Consider the following 17,600-nt stretch of genomic DNA (forward strand, 5'->3'; position numbering starts at 1 on the left):
TGCCTCTTCTACTTTTATTTGTCATCCAAGTTTGTGCTTCGTACTTTCTCTAATGCTTGTTCACACACACACACACACACACACACACACACACACACACACACACACACACACACACACACACACACACAAGTCTCTTGTATATGTAAAGCTTGTTTGTAGGACATCCTCAGAAAGAGAGAGAGAGAGAGAGAGAGAGAGAGCAGGTGATGAGTGAATATATTACAGAAAGAAAGAGAGAGGTACAGAGATGTGAAGTGGTGAAGCAATGTGAAAGAGAGATAGCAGGTGAGGAGAGAGAGGCAGGGAGGAGGGCTGAGAGAGAGAGAGAGAGAGAGAGAGAGAGAGAGAGAGGGAGGTGCTGCATTAGTGCAGTGTGGGTAGGACGCAGTAGCCGCACCAGCAGCAGCCTGAGCTGAGGGGACCTATTGTTTCTCTCACTTTTTCTTTTTTCCTCCATTCACTTTCGAAAGCAGGGAAAGAGACTGAAAGAGAAAGAGAGTGAAAGGAACAAGAGGAGCAGAGGCAGCCCAGTGGATTACCCATTTCCTGAAGGAATCACATATGTACAAGCAAGAGTGAGGGACAATAGCAGGCACACGTTCCACCCTCTGCTCATCTGCTCGTCTTTAGTGTTTGTGAGTGCGAGCGAGCGAGTGTGCAGTGGACTCTGTCAGCCGTGGATCTAAGTGGCCGGACTGAAGCCATGAGGCTGGCACTGCCAGCTGCCTGGCTCCTCAGGGCGGCTCTGCTCTCCATGGCACTGTTGGATGTGCAGACACAGACCATCGCCAACCACAAACCCACCTACATCTGGCAAACAGGTACAGCTATTTCCTTTCTCTTGGGAATATCCAAATCCAGCACTTCCCCACATCCCATCATCCCACTTATTTGTGTGTGGATTGAGTTGCTTCAGAAGGAATTCACCTCACTTTCCTTTGCCATATCCTAAAGTCTTTAGGATTTTTTTTTTTGAAAGTGATATTCGTACAGCATCATTTTTAATTAAAGCTACCTAAAAGTAAGGAAGAGATTCAAACAAACAGACATATTAGATCATATACAACTTAAACTGGCAGTACAAAAGAAATACGGCACTTCCTGCAAGTAAGTGTATAGCCCTCGCTGTTAAAGTGAACAGAAGCGAAGTATTTGATGGAATCATTTATCAAACCTGAGTGTGGAGGTTAATGGAAGTCCTGTAGGTACGAGACCCTCTATCTCACTTCGAGAATATAATTAGATCTCCCACAGTTCTCCAAGAAATGTGAGCCATACTTACTGTCTGTCTGAAGGAAACTAGAACCTGAATCCATATGCTATCATATCAGTGCAGTGTTGAATATGAGGGAAAGAAGAGTGATTAATTAAAGAGATGAGAAAAAAAAAGCATCACCGCTTGATCATGATGGTGGGTCATTGGGATGGACCGGATTTTTGTTTTGGAGACACATGGACTGTCAGTAAGTTTTTACTCACTTGCCAGAGATTGAAAGTCTTGTTCTGAAGTGTCCCGTTTGCAGCATCTCTTTATCTACACATGGACAGATGAAGACGGGGAATGATACCGTCTGTTTTGGGTGGTGCCTTTCTTTCCCTCTAGCCCTCCCTTTCTCTCCCCTCTCCCCCTTTCCACTCTTCATGCAGTTGATTTGTGATAACACCACATCCTCATGGTGGGGGGAAGGCACCGGACAGACTGGAGGGTCTGAGGTGGATTCATGGGGGCTGACTCGAACGAACCAGTGTGCCTCGTCTGATAAACCTGAAGGATCAATGGGTCATTTGCCCGTTGTCTCAAAGCAGAGCGAGTGGAGAAGCTGCTAATCAATGGCTTAGGAGAAGCAGGACCTCCCGTGTCCAGTATAAAGTGATCAATGCATCACTTGCATCACTTTATGGCTGGACGAGGGGGCAGGATCGATGCGGGGTCCCCGTTGCTCCATGGCCTGAGCCAGATGGGGTTGGATCGATGCAAAGGGGTCTGTTTCAATCCTTCTGGACATGATCAATGAGACAATGTGGCAGATTCCATAGCTGGTTAGAGAGGAACAAGATCCGTGGTTCATGTGATGAAGCTTGGGTTTCATTAATTAGATAATTTCATCTCGTGACAAATACTATGGCGATCTGTGGCACTGACATGACCGATGTATCATGTACAGCATGAGCTTTTATTATTCGTACAAAGCATGCAGCTGTTTTTATTGTTAAATACAGCACTGTGGTATGAAAGTACTCTATCTTTTTAACTGGATGCAGGAGATTAAGCAGTGATGAGACGGCATAACCTACATACAGTCCAACCCTGGGTTTTGGGTTTATTCTCTCTCTCACTCTCACACACACACACCATTCCCAACACATGTCTTTCTTTTCTTTCTCTATATGTTTTGGTCTACATGTCCTTATGAAACCTCCTTGAGGATATCAGAGCACCTCTGGTCTTAAAAAACCCTACTGCCAATTGAAATGTGGTCTCGTTTGTGGGACCAGGTTTTTGATGAAGGTGCAATAAATTTTCTGCCTATGACAGATAAGCACTCTTGTGTTATATGGTGCACTACTGGGGCTTCTATTCACTAATGTGCTTTGGAGTGATGTGATTGGCTGTGAAAGAATTCCCATGTTTCCCACTGGAGGAAGCTTGCTATGTCTATGTGTGTGTGATGAGAGAAACCCCAGGGGGAGGTGTATTCCTGCATGCAGCTTCATCTTCAGCACTTTGAACTCGAAAAAAGAGTTTTTCCCCCTACGCTAATTAAGTCAAATTATTTATATATGAAAAGAGAGCTGTCAAGAGCTGTCAGGTGACTTTTCTACTTTGCGCAATTCGTCGCATGCCTGTAATACTGACACTTTATAGAATTTTCAGCACTAATTATACCACAGCACTGTTGAATTCTCAAATCTGTTTGATCAGAAGGTGTTGATTAAGTAGTTTTTTTTTTAATTATTATCAATGTGCTTGCTCTATGTTATTACTACTACAACAACAACAACAACAACAACAACAACTCATTCACAGGGACTTGTAAGGTTGATACAAGATACAATCTCACATACTCCAAGGATAATAATAAACCATTAAAAAAGTATTGCTTTTTAAAAAGAAAAACATTTAATCAATGATATGATGATTATTTGTTTATGGAGATGTTTATGCAGCATTTATGTCAGGAGTCATCATTTTCAGGGCTTTGTAATGGTCTGTAGGTTTTCCACCACAGGAAAGTCTTCAGGACAGAGGACTTTGTGCTTCCCAGTTTCTCTGTAACTTGACAAATTGTGTTTTTAAAAAAAATCTTTTTCTCAGGGAGAAAGACGGATAAAATAAGAAAAAGAGAGGCTGGTGAAGGAACAACCCTTACTAATGTTTCTACAAGTGATTAGGAGATTAATTAAGGAATTCATTTCATTCCTGTCTAGTCCTCAGTTCCTTAAATATTACTGATTGTATTCAGACCTGGACCTATATGTGCTTATATAACAAATAGAAAGTACATTTAGCTATTGTGAACCTTCAAGTCTTCAGAAATACTTCTTATTATGCTATCCACATTCACTGGATATGAGCAATCGCACGCTCTGATTGGCCACTCTACTACTAGGATATCAGCTCATATACCATGAGTAGAGAAAAACAAAATGGTGGAGTGTACCAAGTCAGATATATCACATTGTTATTAAGTATTTAAAAGAAATAGAAATAGCTAAAATAATATAGTTCCCCGGCGGCACGGTGGTGTAGTCGTTAGCGCTGTCGCCTCACAGCAAGAAGGTCCGGGTTCGAGCCCCGTGGCCGGCGAGGGCCTTTCTGTGCGGAGTTTGCATGTTCTCCCCGTGTCCGTGTGGGTTTCCTCCGGGTGCTCCGGTTTCCCCCACAGTCCAAAGACATGCAGGTTAGGTTAACTGGTGACTCTAAATTGACCGTAGGTGTGAATGTGAGTGTGAATGGTTGTCTGTGTCTATGTGTCAGCCCTGTGATGACCTGGCGACTTGTCCAGGGTGTACCCCGCCTTTCGCCCGTAGTCAGCTGGGATAGGCTCCAACTTGCCCGCGACCCTGTAGAATAGGATAAAGCGGCTAGAGATAATGAGATGAGATGAATATAGTTCCCCCCTCAATACCTCCTGTTCCACGCTCCAGCTCAGTCAGTGGAAGTAATGCACATTTAAGTTGGTTTGCCAACCACCAAAAAAACCCTAAAGAAGAAGAAGAAGAAAATGGTGGTGTCTGTTGCTGAACCAACCGAAGAAGAAATAAAAACTCTACTCGAAAACAAAAACCCTAAAATACAAAAAAAAGCAACAAAACATGGAATAAAAGTATTTCATGCTAAGAACGTATCTTTTTTATTTTTCAGGAATTATCATGATAACACAAATTGCTCCTGTCATTTCGCCAGTTTGTTTACGTTCTAAGTGGAAAGAAATTATTTTGTCGTACATTTTGTACAAAGTTTTTATTTATCGAATTTGCAAAAAATAAAAATAAAAATGCTCTGTTTTTCAAAATCCAGTGAATGTGGATAGAATAAAACAGTTATTCCACTCACTCTCGTCGTACATGGCTTAAAGCCAACTCAGCGCTATGCTATCAGCTCATATATGACTCGATTTTGTGGAATAACTCCTAAATGCATAATTACTGTACTGATACTTTTCAAGACCCCTCTGGACCACATGCATGCTTGATCACACAAATACGCTTACATATGCTGATCTTAATGGCCAGGGCTGGACCGGTCTGGCAGTCGCATTGTGTTCAGTCACGGCCCGTATACTTGTCAACCTCAGCACTACCCTTCCCCCCATCTGCCCCACCTATCCAGTCTTTCACTTTCATTCTTACTATGCAAGTGGTCCTGGCTTACTTCATCCACGGTTGCTCATCCTTTGTTTAATCCCTTTAACGTCTTCTTACTCCCCATCAGGCGTTGTTTTTTGTGTCATGTTGAACTTTGACCCTTGGTGGAGGCTTTGGAGGTTATAGGGGTACAAGCAAGTGGGGCTTAGCGTCAGTAGGTAGCAGGTCAAGCACTTAATTCAAGCAATTTGGCTTGGCTGTAAAGTATCTGTGCTGCAGTGTCTGTTTTCCAAACCACTTTGAGCCAGAGAAGAACATGCCAAGAGTAGTGGAAAGCATATGGATCGTAGCTGAGCTTTATTGTTCGGGTGTTATGCACAGCCTGCAGGTCTGATTGTATGGTTGAGGCAGTGAGTGAAATGATGAAATTAGATGAGTTTTCCTCTAGATTCATCACGAGCCAGATTGGTATGGTTCACTCAGGCTCCCTCCAGCTGTTCCAAGCAGTTTGGTGTACAAGTACAGCTTGCTCAAGGTTTAACACCTCATATAAACCCTTCTTCATCTTGTTTAGTACTTTTTTTATTTCTGCCTAACTGTATTTTTAATAGCTCTATTCACTGCTTCTCCTCTCTGTATGGAGATACTGCCATCTGCTCTGTCACATCTGCATTTTCTCGCTCCCTTCTTTGTCCTCCTCTTTTCGTGAAGCGCGAATGGACGTTCCTGGTATTCGGTATTCAGAACAACTGAAAAGGATGACAAAGGATGGAGTGACAGTGTGATTTCTTCCACTTACCCTTATCCTTTTTTTGATTCGCACTCACACTTTTTGAGTGCGTGCCTCATTAGCTTAATAAGAATGGGCTATTATTGGGGAGAGAGAGAGAGAGAGAGAGAGAGATATGCATGTGAATGAGGTGATAGAAGATGAGAAGTGTTTGAGCTCTGATTTTGCTTCCAAATCTTGAAAGCATTTCAGCAGCCTGCCTACAGTATATCATTTGATTCGGGTTCACACTTTTATGAATTTCTTGTATAAATAATTTAAAGTGTAAGACATGAAGGTCAAGGGTATTCAACTAAAAGTTGCCCAGCTGCATAAAATTTCACACCTACAAAGGTCTGGATAAACAACTAACATAACTGAATGGTAGCAACAATTACCTTTTATTGTTAATGACTGGACGGCACGGTGGTGTAATGGTTACCACTGTTGCCTCACAGCAAGAAGGTTCTGGGTTTGAGCCCAGTAGCTGATGGGGGCCTTTCTGTGTGGAGTTTGCATGTTCTCACCGTGTCCATGTGGGTTTCTTCTGGGTGCTCCGGTTTCACCCACAGTCCAAAGACATGCAGGTTAGGTTAAAGTGCATATTCTGGACCAATTTTGTTTCTGTTTTTTTATATGAAAGTATGTCCCTTTACACACTCATCCAGAAGGATAATTTTGCACAAGGCCATCTGTCTACAGCAGAAAAAGATAAAATAACAAAATGCGTCTGGAAAAATCCCAAGGGAGTCTGGAGCCAGATTCGTGACGTCACCTGCGGAAGCGCCAGCAGGCTGCGTGAGCTTTGCACGGTTTCAGTGCACAGTCTGTGTAAACCAAGCACTCCCATTTCTCTCTCATTGTCCGGTCTTTTGGAAAACGATGAGTACTAATCCCATCAAGATTGGTGTTGCTACACCCTCCTACGATACATCTGTTAACCATTTTAATAATTACGTGATAACGTTGAAGAAATTTGCAGAAAACCAGCAGGTCGTTTTCTCATAAACAAACCAGCGCTGACGTAGGACTCAGAGGGAGGCGTCCCGCACACGACGTCACGAAAATCAACGTTTGCCGGGAAATCCAAATGCCAAGTTTTTTCAGAGGCGGACCAATTCGCCTCAAATGGCTTGATTTCAACTGAATTTTTCTGGTATTGTGCAAGGTAAAAAAAATTGCAGAGAATGCAGAATGTTACAGATATTTGACCAAAGTTTAATATAAAATAGGAGAATTACACTGATCTTGCTCCTGAATTTACCCGTGATATGCACTTTAATTGGTGGCTCTAAATTGACCGTAGGTGTGAATGTGAGTGTGAATAGTTGTCTGTGTCTATGTGTCAGTCCTGCGATGACCTGGCGACTTGTCCAGGGTGTACCCCACCTCTTGCCAATAGTCAGCTGGGATAGGCTCTAGCTTGCCTGCGACCCTGCACAGGATAAGCAGCTACAGATGATGGATGGATGGATGGATGGATGGATGGATGGATGGATGGATGGATGGATGGATGGATGTTTATGACTGTAAACAATTGTTTAATTGAAAGTGACACTTCACGTTAACACATTTGACCAGTGCCCTGGAGTAAACAGATGCAACATGTCTGTTTGGAAATCTAAATACATATTTGAAAGCTCTTTCCTTTCTGACCTAATATTCCTGTAAAAGCATGTCATTGGCCTCAACAGAGAATCTGCTACAGAAGCAAGAATGGGTCGTTTTAAAAACAAGTATTGAACTATTGCCAATTTTTATTCCCGCTGCATATTTTTCAAGCACTCAGCTCAGTCTCCTGAAGCACTTTGCTGGACCACAGTCTTCTGTGACCCCTGTGATAGATAACGAATGAACTTATGAATTATTCACTAACAACAGTGAGACAGACAAACAGGAAGTGAAGCAGTTAGCAGAGTGATGAATGTGGACCCATTGACTGGGCCTTGGATTTAACCCTGCACGGCTTTCACTTTATTTCTCACACCGGGTCAATGACACTAATTAACACACTAATGTCATTTCCTCCTTCCTTCTTATCTTCTTTATGTTCCTGCACGAAGGGTTGCATGACTATTCATTTTTAATAGTTGGCCAGTAATTCATGTGTCAAAGACCTACACAAGCTTCAAATCGCATACAAAGTGATAAAGTATTAATGTTCCATTAAAGCAAAAATAAATAAAAACGCTGATTCCCGCCCTTGGTCTTACAGAATGTGTAGCCTGGCTTCATCTACACTAAAATGTATACAGACGTATATACGGTACACGTGCATTTAGCCTATGTTCTTTACCTTTATCATCTGTCTGCATTTCTTTGCCTTCTGACACCCTGGGTTTCTCCACCTTCCCTACTTGTCATCATCACCTCACAGCAGGGCAGAGTAAACATATTAGTTGACTAGTAGACTAGTCAGTGTAACCCCTATCCTGCATTTTGCCCCTCATTGGTCTGCATAAAATCAGCACTTTAACCCTCATCCTACCATGCTATTTTACACCTTAATCTTACCATGTGGGGTCCGTTTGGACCCCAGTACTTTTCTTTAAAATTAAAGCTTATAAAGACAAAATCACCAGATAAGTTTTGTTCAGAACATCTTGTATTAATAACAGCAATACACTAAAGGGCCCAAGGCATAAAGAACACACTTAACCTTCATCCTACCAGACAATTTTACATACACAAACTACCAGGCAGGGTCCGTATGGACCCCAAGAGGGAATACCTTGAAACCAATGCAGTAAGAACCAATTCAATGCAGCAAACAGACATAACTTTATTGAAGAACAAAATCCACTATGGCTGAATATCAATGATGTATTATAAATGCAATAACATTGCAATAATATCGCAATAACTAGCATACATGTACCAAATTATAGCGCCACAAAAAAAATTGGCATTATATACATGATTTTTGCAGCTCATGTAGCTGTAAAACATTCTGGATTACAACTTAGGTCTTTTCTTACAGAATTTAAAACAAAAAAGTAATTGTAAAACAATTTAGGGCTTTTGTTTTGCAGCCTGTGCTTATTGCAGCAGTGGGGTCCACACGGACCCCAAGAAGGAATGCCTTGGTAGTTTCATTATGGAACATAAAAGAAATAAAAGAAGTTAACTTTCAGTGTGCTATTCAATTATAAAATGAAAGACAGATAAACTTTACTCTGGGGTCCGGTTGGACCCCAGTAACAAATTAATTATACCTTCACAATACAAAAAGCTGATCTTCCGGTGCTTTAGTGTTTTAATTAAGACATAAATTCCGACAAATTCATAAAACGGTGAGGCAGTATGTCACATATTTTTAAAATGGCAAACAAACATATAGGTGCGGGGTCCAGATGGACCCCACTTGGTAGGATGAAGGTTAAAAATTTCCAGCTCCACTTCCTCATCATCCCTTAAACCATGACCTCAGTCTATAAACAAAAGCAGGCATATTAACACCCTACCACAGAACATACCATACATCCATGCACTTTGTGGTTATTATGTAAGAGTGGAGGGGCTGTAAAGGGTTGCATATCTTTCACTTTCATGCTCAATCTCTTTTTTACACACACACACATTATGCACACACGCACACACTGTCTTTCTCTGACGGGCTGAACGGTGTAGCACCATGCTTTATTGGATCCTGAGATCTATGAAGCGGTTTATAAATAGCAGGTAGGCTTCACGATGCAGCAGCTGAGCTCAACTCTTTGCAGCCATTAATGGGAGACTGTATACTATAGGAAATGGGTGTCTGAAGAACTGTATGATTATTTATTTTAATTTCAGTGGGGTTGGGTGTACGTTTCTGGATCCATTTGTCTAAACATATTAGTGGGTTCTTATTGCTATTGTCTTATTGCTCACAGCGAAGCACCTGCAGCTGTTAGCACAGACAACACACAGTTGATGAAATAACGCAAGCTAAATTATACCCTGTAGCCACGAAACACATCTGTAAACAGTACTTCCACACAATCACACACTCAGATGCTAATAGGGCAAAGAGAGCTTCTTGGTATTCATGGAATATTATTCTCAGAATAATATCGGACAGAAACTGGACCACGTGATATGTGTATGAAGGTGTTCCTAAAATAATGTGTTTATGGAAGAGTGATGTGCAACCTTCTGCAAATAATAAAGGCCAGGTATGAATATATGAACATAGACCGTCCTGGTAACAGTGGGTGTGAGGCAGGAATACACAGAAATTTGCACACTTAATCATAGCAAGAGGTAATTTAGAGTCAACAACCCACCATCGTTAAACCAGTTACTGGAGATAAATAAATGATTGAATGAATGAATGAATTATTTCTTGTTCAGGTTCCATGTGTCTTACATTACAGCGGCTGTGGTGCCTCCTTATCTTCACCAGACCTGGACATACTTTGCACCAGTGAAATGGAGGATGTATGCATGAACAGTCAGACTCTTAAAGTGATGATACACAGGGAAACTTTTTGGACAATACCATCCATCCATTATCTGTAGCCGCTTATCCTGTGCAGGGTTGTGGGCTAGCTGGAGCCTATCCTAGCTGACTATGGGCAAAAGGCGGGGTACACCCTGGACAAGTCGCCAGGTCATCGCAGGGCTGATACATATGCTGCTTTTCCACTACCAACGCGGCTGAGTTGGGCTGAGCCGTGCCGTGCTGAGTTGGGCTGAGTCGAGCTGAGCGGGGCTGTTGGAGTTGCATTTCGACTACAACCGCGCTGAACCGTGCTGGTTGAAAGTGGGTGGAGGCATTGGGTGGAGTTAGCGAAAGTGGGTGGACGTCACGTGATGTCGTTAGGCGGCGCAAACAGTGACATCAGTGACCTTTTAAGCGGTAGTCTCACGACCCGGATAGTAAACAATAAACATGGAGGACATGGAGTCGTTAGTGTTGCTGGTCTTGGTGCTGTGGCTTGTTGTCACCGACAACGCCAACAGATACTGGCAAGAGCGTATAGATGAGGCGAGGCGCATAAGGCTTCAGAAATTCTCGTAATTTGTAATTCTTCTTCTTCCGGGTTTACGGTGTTTACAGATCCCAGCGTGCTCGCAGGGCGTGTGTGGGCATGTGAGGACACTCCTCCTCACCAATCAGTGCACAGGGGAGTGTCTCCTCACGCCCCTAGCCCCACTCGACTCGGTTTGGCTCGCTTCAGCCCTACTCCAAAACCGTGCGAGTTTTGGGTGCTAAGCAGGGCTGAAGCGAGCTGAGTCGTGCTGCTCTGAGGTAGTCGAAACACGAGCCGTGTCGGGCTGAAGTGAGCTGAAGCGAGCTGAAGTGAGCTGAAAAAGGATAGTGGAAAAGGGCCAATAGAGACAAACAACCATTCACACACACATTCACACCTACGGTCAATTTAGAGTCACCAGTTAACCTAACCTGTATGTCTTTGGACTGTGGGGGAAACCGGAGGAAACCCACGCAGACATGGGGAGAACATGCAAACTCCACACCCCTTTTCCACCAAAGCAGTTCCAGGGCTGGTTCGGGGCCAGTGCTTAGTTTGGAACCGGGTTTTCTGTTTCCACTGACAAAGAACTGGCTCTGGGGCCAGAAAAACCAGTTCCAGGCTAGCACCAACTCTCTGCTGGGCCAGAGGAAAGAACCGCTTACGTCCGCGGGGGGCGGAGTTGTTAAGACCAACAACAATAACAAGACCGTGAAAGATCGCCATTTTTAAGCGACGAGAAGCAGCAGCTGTACAAACGCGAAGTCATCCATTATTATTATTGTTGTTGCTGCTGCTGCTTCTTCTGTGTTGTTTTTGCTTCGATATTCGCGCCAAGGTTTATGCAAACGTAGTGACGTAACTGACGTATACAGCGATGTAATGACGTATACAGCGACGTAACTGATGTATACAGCGACGTAATGACGTGGCTCCGCTTAGCACCGTGAGCTATGGAAAAGCAAACTGGTTCTCAGCTGGCTCGCAAGTTGAACGAGTTGTGAACCAGCAGCAGCACTGGCTCCGAACCAGCCCTGGAACTGATTTGGTGGAAAAGGGGTAACAGAAAGGCCCCCGTCGGCCACTGGGCTCAAACCCAGAACCTTCTTGCTGTGAGGCTACAGTACTAACCACTACACCACCGTGCTGCTTTTTGGACAATGTTGCCAGGCAATTGTGCTTCAACACTTTCCCATTGAGATCGGGCAACATAATTTCCATCTGAATGATTTTGATTGTTTTGGGCAACTTTTAAAGATCATCCAATCAGAGTGCTAGCAGTGAATCACATGACCACCTGAGAGCTTCTGAAATTTTCATCCAAGATGGCGGCATCTCAACGGCAGTGGAGTTAAGAAAAAGAGAGACAACATATCTTTTTATGTCAGTAAATTGTTATGTGTAGACCCAAAGTAGTGAATTTAACTCATCAAATGCTTAGAAAACCAACAGACGTCTATTTTTTTGTGCTCAGGTTGGAATTAAGACAGCGATTTTTTTCAGTTAAGTGTAAACTGCTGTTAGCTAAACACCACTCCATAAGACTGAATGGGATTTAGCTAACTAGCGGTGTTTTTTGCTGAAGTAGTTAGCTGAAAGTTAATGCTAGTTATAGAGGGATTACGTTAGCTCTCTTGCATCGAGTTAAAAGTGATGGGCAGCTCATGATTCTTTTTTTGTGAGTTGTAATAGAGACTGTCTTATTTTTTGTCTGGTCTAAAAGTGACAAAAGTGATAGCTGCAAATGTTTCAGTGTCCATCTTTGTGGTGTCTGTTTCCCTGGCAATAGATTTGCTCTTATCTGATTGGTTGTTGCCCTAATTAGTTACCCTATGTCTCACCTGGTTGCCCCTTGCTGGCAACATTGCCCAAAAATTTGCCCCATGTATCATCACCTTTCGACAGAAAGCTAAGCCTGGGTCATTAGATGCCTAGTGCTTGTCGAGACCCAGTCAATGTTTGTGCCTGTAATACATCCACACTGGTGTTTTGTAAAGTATCAGTGTCTGTGTTTTACCAATTTGTATCTAATATTTACTACACATCCTGTAAAAATTCCTTGTAAATGACACGGTGCCAAGGGAACCCAAGGTACACATTTCATACCTTTATTATGTTATATTGGAAAATATTGAAGGTATTGTACAAAATTGGACCTTAAGAACCAGTGATGCACTTGTAAACCTTTATTCTTTAACACTTTAAATAAATGTGCACTACATATACCCTACCAAAAGTTTGTACACCCCACTCATTCATGGGTTTTTCTGTATTTTGTATTTTCTACATTGTAGAACAATAATGAAGACATCAAAACTGTGAAATAACATATGGGACATATATATGTGTGTTATTTACCAGCTGGGAGGTCCGTATCGTGAAATACCGTGACCGAGGTCTTGAAAGTACTGAGCGAGGCCCTCTGGGCCGAGGTCAGTATTCAAGGCCGAGGTCACGGTATTTCACCATACGGACCGACCTTAAGCTGGTAAATAATATATATATTTTTTTCTTTACCAAATTCTAACAGAAAACGAGAGCGCCCGAAAGGGAAAACCTAACCGAGCCGCCATTTTGAATCCTCATTCACGGCTGTAATGCAAATGGCTTCCTCCTCGGTATACAATTGCACTTCCATGGCAGGAAAAAAACTACATTTTGTCGCCTATGTAGTCCCCTATTTATACAAAATTGAGTCCTTCAGGATTCAGCCATGTTTTTGCTTGGCGTTCGCAACAGTTAGAGGTTTTTAGCTTTCTCCTGAAATGTTTTATTTCTTCTTCCTCAGGGTAGTAAAACTCGCTTTTGCTGTGAACACTGTCGTTATCGCTATCCATGCTGTAAAATTAATGCTATTATGCTGAGAAATGCTGGCAACAATTTATAAGATTTTTGATAAGAATCTTTTAAATAAATCTTATAAAAAAGAAAAATGTTGACAAAAATTGCTACTATGTTTGTTGCTGTTGTGAACGAGCGAGTCGCCAGAGGTCCGTAACCGGGATCCGTAACTGGGGTCCATACCGTAGGATACAGACCCGCTCACCAGCCAATCAGAGCGCAGGATTTGATGGAAACCGGACCGCGAAAAAAATAAATGGAATTATGTGGTAAACAAAAAAAAGTGTAAAAAACCCCCCAAAACAAGACATATTTCGTATTTTGCATTCTTCAAAGTATCCACTGTTTACCTTGATGATGCTTTGTACACTACTGGCATTATCTTCACCAGCTTCATGAGGTCGTCACCTGGAATGCTTTTCAGTTAACAGCTATGTCTCATCAAAAGTTAATTAGTGCAATTTCTTGCCTTCTTAATGTGTTTAAGATCAAACAGTAAACAGTAAATAATAAAATACAGTAAATAGCCCTATTCGACACCACAGCTGTAGTAATCCATATTATGTCCAGAACTGCTCAACTAAGTAAAGAGGAACGACATCCATCATTACTTTAAGACATTAAGTGACTTTTAATTAACAAAAATAAAGAAAAAACATTGAATTCAAAGGTGTGTCCAAACTTTTGACTGGTACTGTATGTATAATTTAACTGTTTTTGTGTAATTTAAGAGTGTGGAGTTACTGAAATTGTTTTTGGTGATTTAAACACAATAATTGGCAAAATAATGCCACATATATACTGTAAAAAAACATGCAGAAAGCAATATTTGAATATATATAAAGTAGTATTTGTTCTCGGGGGCGGCACGGTGGTGTAGTGGTTAGCGCTGTCGCCTCACAACAAGAAGGTCCGGGTTCGAGCCCCGTGGACGGCGAGGGCCTTTCTGTGCGGAGTTTGCATGTTCTCCCCGTGTCCGTGTGGGTTTCCTCCGGGTGCTCCGGTTTCCCCCACAGTCCAAAGACATGCAGGTTAGGTTAACTGGTGGCTCTAAATTGAGCGTAGGTGTGAATGTGAGTGTGAATGGTTGTCTGTGTCTATGTGTCAGCCCTGTGATGACCTGGCGACTTGTCCAGGGTGTACCCCGCCTTTCGCCCGTAGTCAGCTGGGATAGGCTCCAGCTTGCCTGCGACCCTGTAGAACAGGATAAAGCGGCTACAGATAATGAGATGAGTATTTGTTCTCAGTCTAGCCATTAAGAGTTCAGATCTCAGGGAAAAAGAAAGCAGAAACCTATCACATGTACATATTTGTGAGTATAACACTCATTAAAAGTGGTGAGATGTGTTCAAAACAAAACAAAACAAAACATGCATTTGAATAAAATACAGCACAAACACGAAATGCAAAAAGTCCTGACATGAATTCATAAATGTGATGAAAGCCTTTTCACAGGCATCCGAGTTGTACATGCGCAGTGGAAACTGAATATAAAACCCACTTCACTGTTGTAATGTCTTTGGTTTTAAGCTTCTTTGATTATTTTTGGATATCATGGCAAAAGTTTGATTCATTTCTCATTCTTAAAACATAGCAAATGATATAAATGTTCACTTCAGCTGGCAAAAATGGGCTTTTATCTTTCAATGGTGTTTATTTGCACATACATTCTCCATTTGTAAATCTCACTGCAGGTGCTAAATTGTATTGTGGTTTACACTTTTAGGTAGAAATGCTCCAAATTATATATTCAATAAGCACACAAAACAGAAAAGATTAGTTACTTTGCTGAGTTAAAAGAAGCCAAATGCATTTGTGTGTGTGTGTGTGTGTGTGTGTGTGTGTGTAATGCCATTAAAAAGAAACTTGTTTTTTGTGCTTAATGGTTTATCCTGTGAGGAAAGCAGCGCCACACACATTTTAGCCCCACTTGCGATATGCCTGATTTATTTTTCAAATTATTATTATTTATTTATTTTGATTTGTAGAATTTTAGTTCTTCACCTGCAGAGAACTTATACTCAGTCAAGATATGGTGAGTCCTGTGTTCATATTCACAAGCTGTGGTGAGTTGCACAATTGGAAGATCTAAGCATTATTTGATTTGTGCCTCTGGTGGAGCCCTAAAAGGTAGATCGCCTTTCAGATTTTTCAAGTTTAGGTCATTAAAGAATTTTCCCCGACACCTAGTTATTTTTGATTATTGGACCGAAAGCTACTAAATTTGAATCACAGACTTCCAATTTTATTATTATTATTATTATTATTATTATTATTAATAAAGGGCGGCACGGTGGTGTAGTGGTTAGCGCTGTCGCCTCACAGCAAGAAGGTCCTGGGTTCGAGCCCTGGGGCCGGCGAGGGCCTTTCTGTGTGGAGTTTGCATGTTCTCCCCGTGTCCGCGTGGGTTTCCTCCGGGTGCTCCGGTTTCCCCCACAGTCCAAAGACATGCAGGTTAGGTTAACTGGTGACTCTAAATTGACCGTAGGTGTGAATGGTTGTCTGTGTCTATGTGTCAGCCCTGTGATGACCTGGCGACTTGTCCAGGGTGTACCCCGCCTTTCGCCCGTAGTCAGCTGGGATAGGCTCCAGCTTGCCTGCGACCCTGTGGAAGGATAAAGCGGCTAGAGATAATGAGATGAGATGAGATTATTAATAAAAATAGAACAATTCACGAATTTAGGGCCATGTGGCCCTAAATTCTCCGCTATTTTTTCCTGCTTCACCATGACCCAATTCAAGATACTACGTCATGCATCACATGATGGGCTTTCCCCGTTCATGCAAGGCATTGTGGGATACAAATTTGAAACAGGAGAGAAAAATGGAGGACGTGAGTGTACGAATGAAACGTGAAAGACTGACTACAGTAATGGAAAGTGTGAAGAAAAGATGTTATGTTGTGAAGGAAAGGAAATGCAGGACCAAACTAATAAATATCGGCGGTCAGCGAGCACCTCGGTGTGATCAGCTGTTCATTTATGGCCCTTTTCCACTACCCTTTTTCAGCTCACTTCAGCTCGCTTCAGCTCACTTCAGCCCGACACGGCTCGCGTTTCGACTACCAAAAAACAGCACGACTCAGCTTGCTTCAGCCCTGCTTAGCCCCTAAAACTCGCACCGTTTTGGAGTGGGGCTGAAGCAAGCCAAAGCGAGCCGAGTGAGGCTGGGGGCGTGAGCAGACACTCCCCTGTGCACTGATTGGTGAGGAGGAGTGTCCTCACATGCCCACACACGCCCCGCGAGCACGCTGGGATCTGTAAACACCGTAAACCCAGAAGAAGAAGAATTACGAATTACGAGAATTTCTGAAGCCTTATGGGCCTCGCCTCATCTATACGCTCTTGCCAGTATCTGTTGCCGTTGTCGGTGACAACAAGCCACAGCACCAAGACCAGCAACACTAACGACTCCATGTCCTCCATGTTTATTGTTTACTATTCGGGTTGTGAGACTACCGCTTAAAAGCTCACTGATGTCACTGTTTGCGCTGCTTAACGACATCACGTGACGTCCACCCACTTTCGCTAACTCCACCCAATGTGTCCACCCACTTCCAGCCAGCACGGTTCAGCGTGGTTGTAGTCGAAATGCAACTCCAACAGCCCCGCTCAGCTCGACTCAGCCCAACTCAGCACGGCACGGCTCAGCCGCGTTTGTAGTGGAAAAGCGGCAATAGAGACAGAATGATGGAACTGTCAGTGTACGGTCAAAGGTAAACCTGTAGGTGGCAGTAATGCAACACTGGATGCCAGCTGCTGTAAAACTCAAAAGAAGAAGGAAAAGAAGAAGAAGAAGAACGTAAACATGCTCATGCGTACACTGGACTTCCTCTGTCTGCTTGACTGCATGAAGCGAGCGATTTCATGCGCGTTATTTGCTTTAATCCCCTCAAATTAAATAACTTCCCAGCCACAGAATGGCCTGTTTTTTTGAGATATTACAGAAATAAACATATCAAAATGACTAAATTTTCAGAGGGAACTAAATTTCACTGATTTTATGAAATCGAAAGGCCATCTAGTTTTAAAGTGATGGCTTCCTTTTCAAGTCGTTTAATAACACTAGAACTTTAATACAATTAGAACTAGAAGGACACTCGGGAGAGTGTATACCTCCGCCAAGCCACATTTTCCGATTTGCATCAAAATCTAATCAATTGTTCTTTGGTCCATGGCTCACCTTTATTCAAAATTTCATCAAAATCCGTTTACTACTTT

At 42.6% G+C, this 17,600-nt stretch overlaps 1 protein-coding gene across 1 annotated transcript in view; it reads left to right on the plus strand.

Moving 5' to 3' along the window:
- Nucleotides 1-485: 485 nt before the first annotated feature.
- Nucleotides 486-17,600, plus strand: part of thsd7aa (thrombospondin, type I, domain containing 7Aa) — a 292,211-nt gene continuing 275,096 nt past the window's right edge. The window contains exon 1 of the mRNA XM_060904722.1: nt 486-824. Within this exon, the coding sequence (XP_060760705.1) occupies nt 707-824 (118 nt within the window). The 5' untranslated portion in view covers nt 486-706. The remainder of the gene's footprint in view (nt 825-17,600) is intronic.

The sequence above is a fragment of the Neoarius graeffei genome, chromosome 22 (genome assembly GCF_027579695.1).
Source record: "Neoarius graeffei isolate fNeoGra1 chromosome 22, fNeoGra1.pri, whole genome shotgun sequence".
NCBI classification, from domain to species: domain Eukaryota; kingdom Metazoa; phylum Chordata; class Actinopteri; order Siluriformes; family Ariidae; genus Neoarius; species Neoarius graeffei.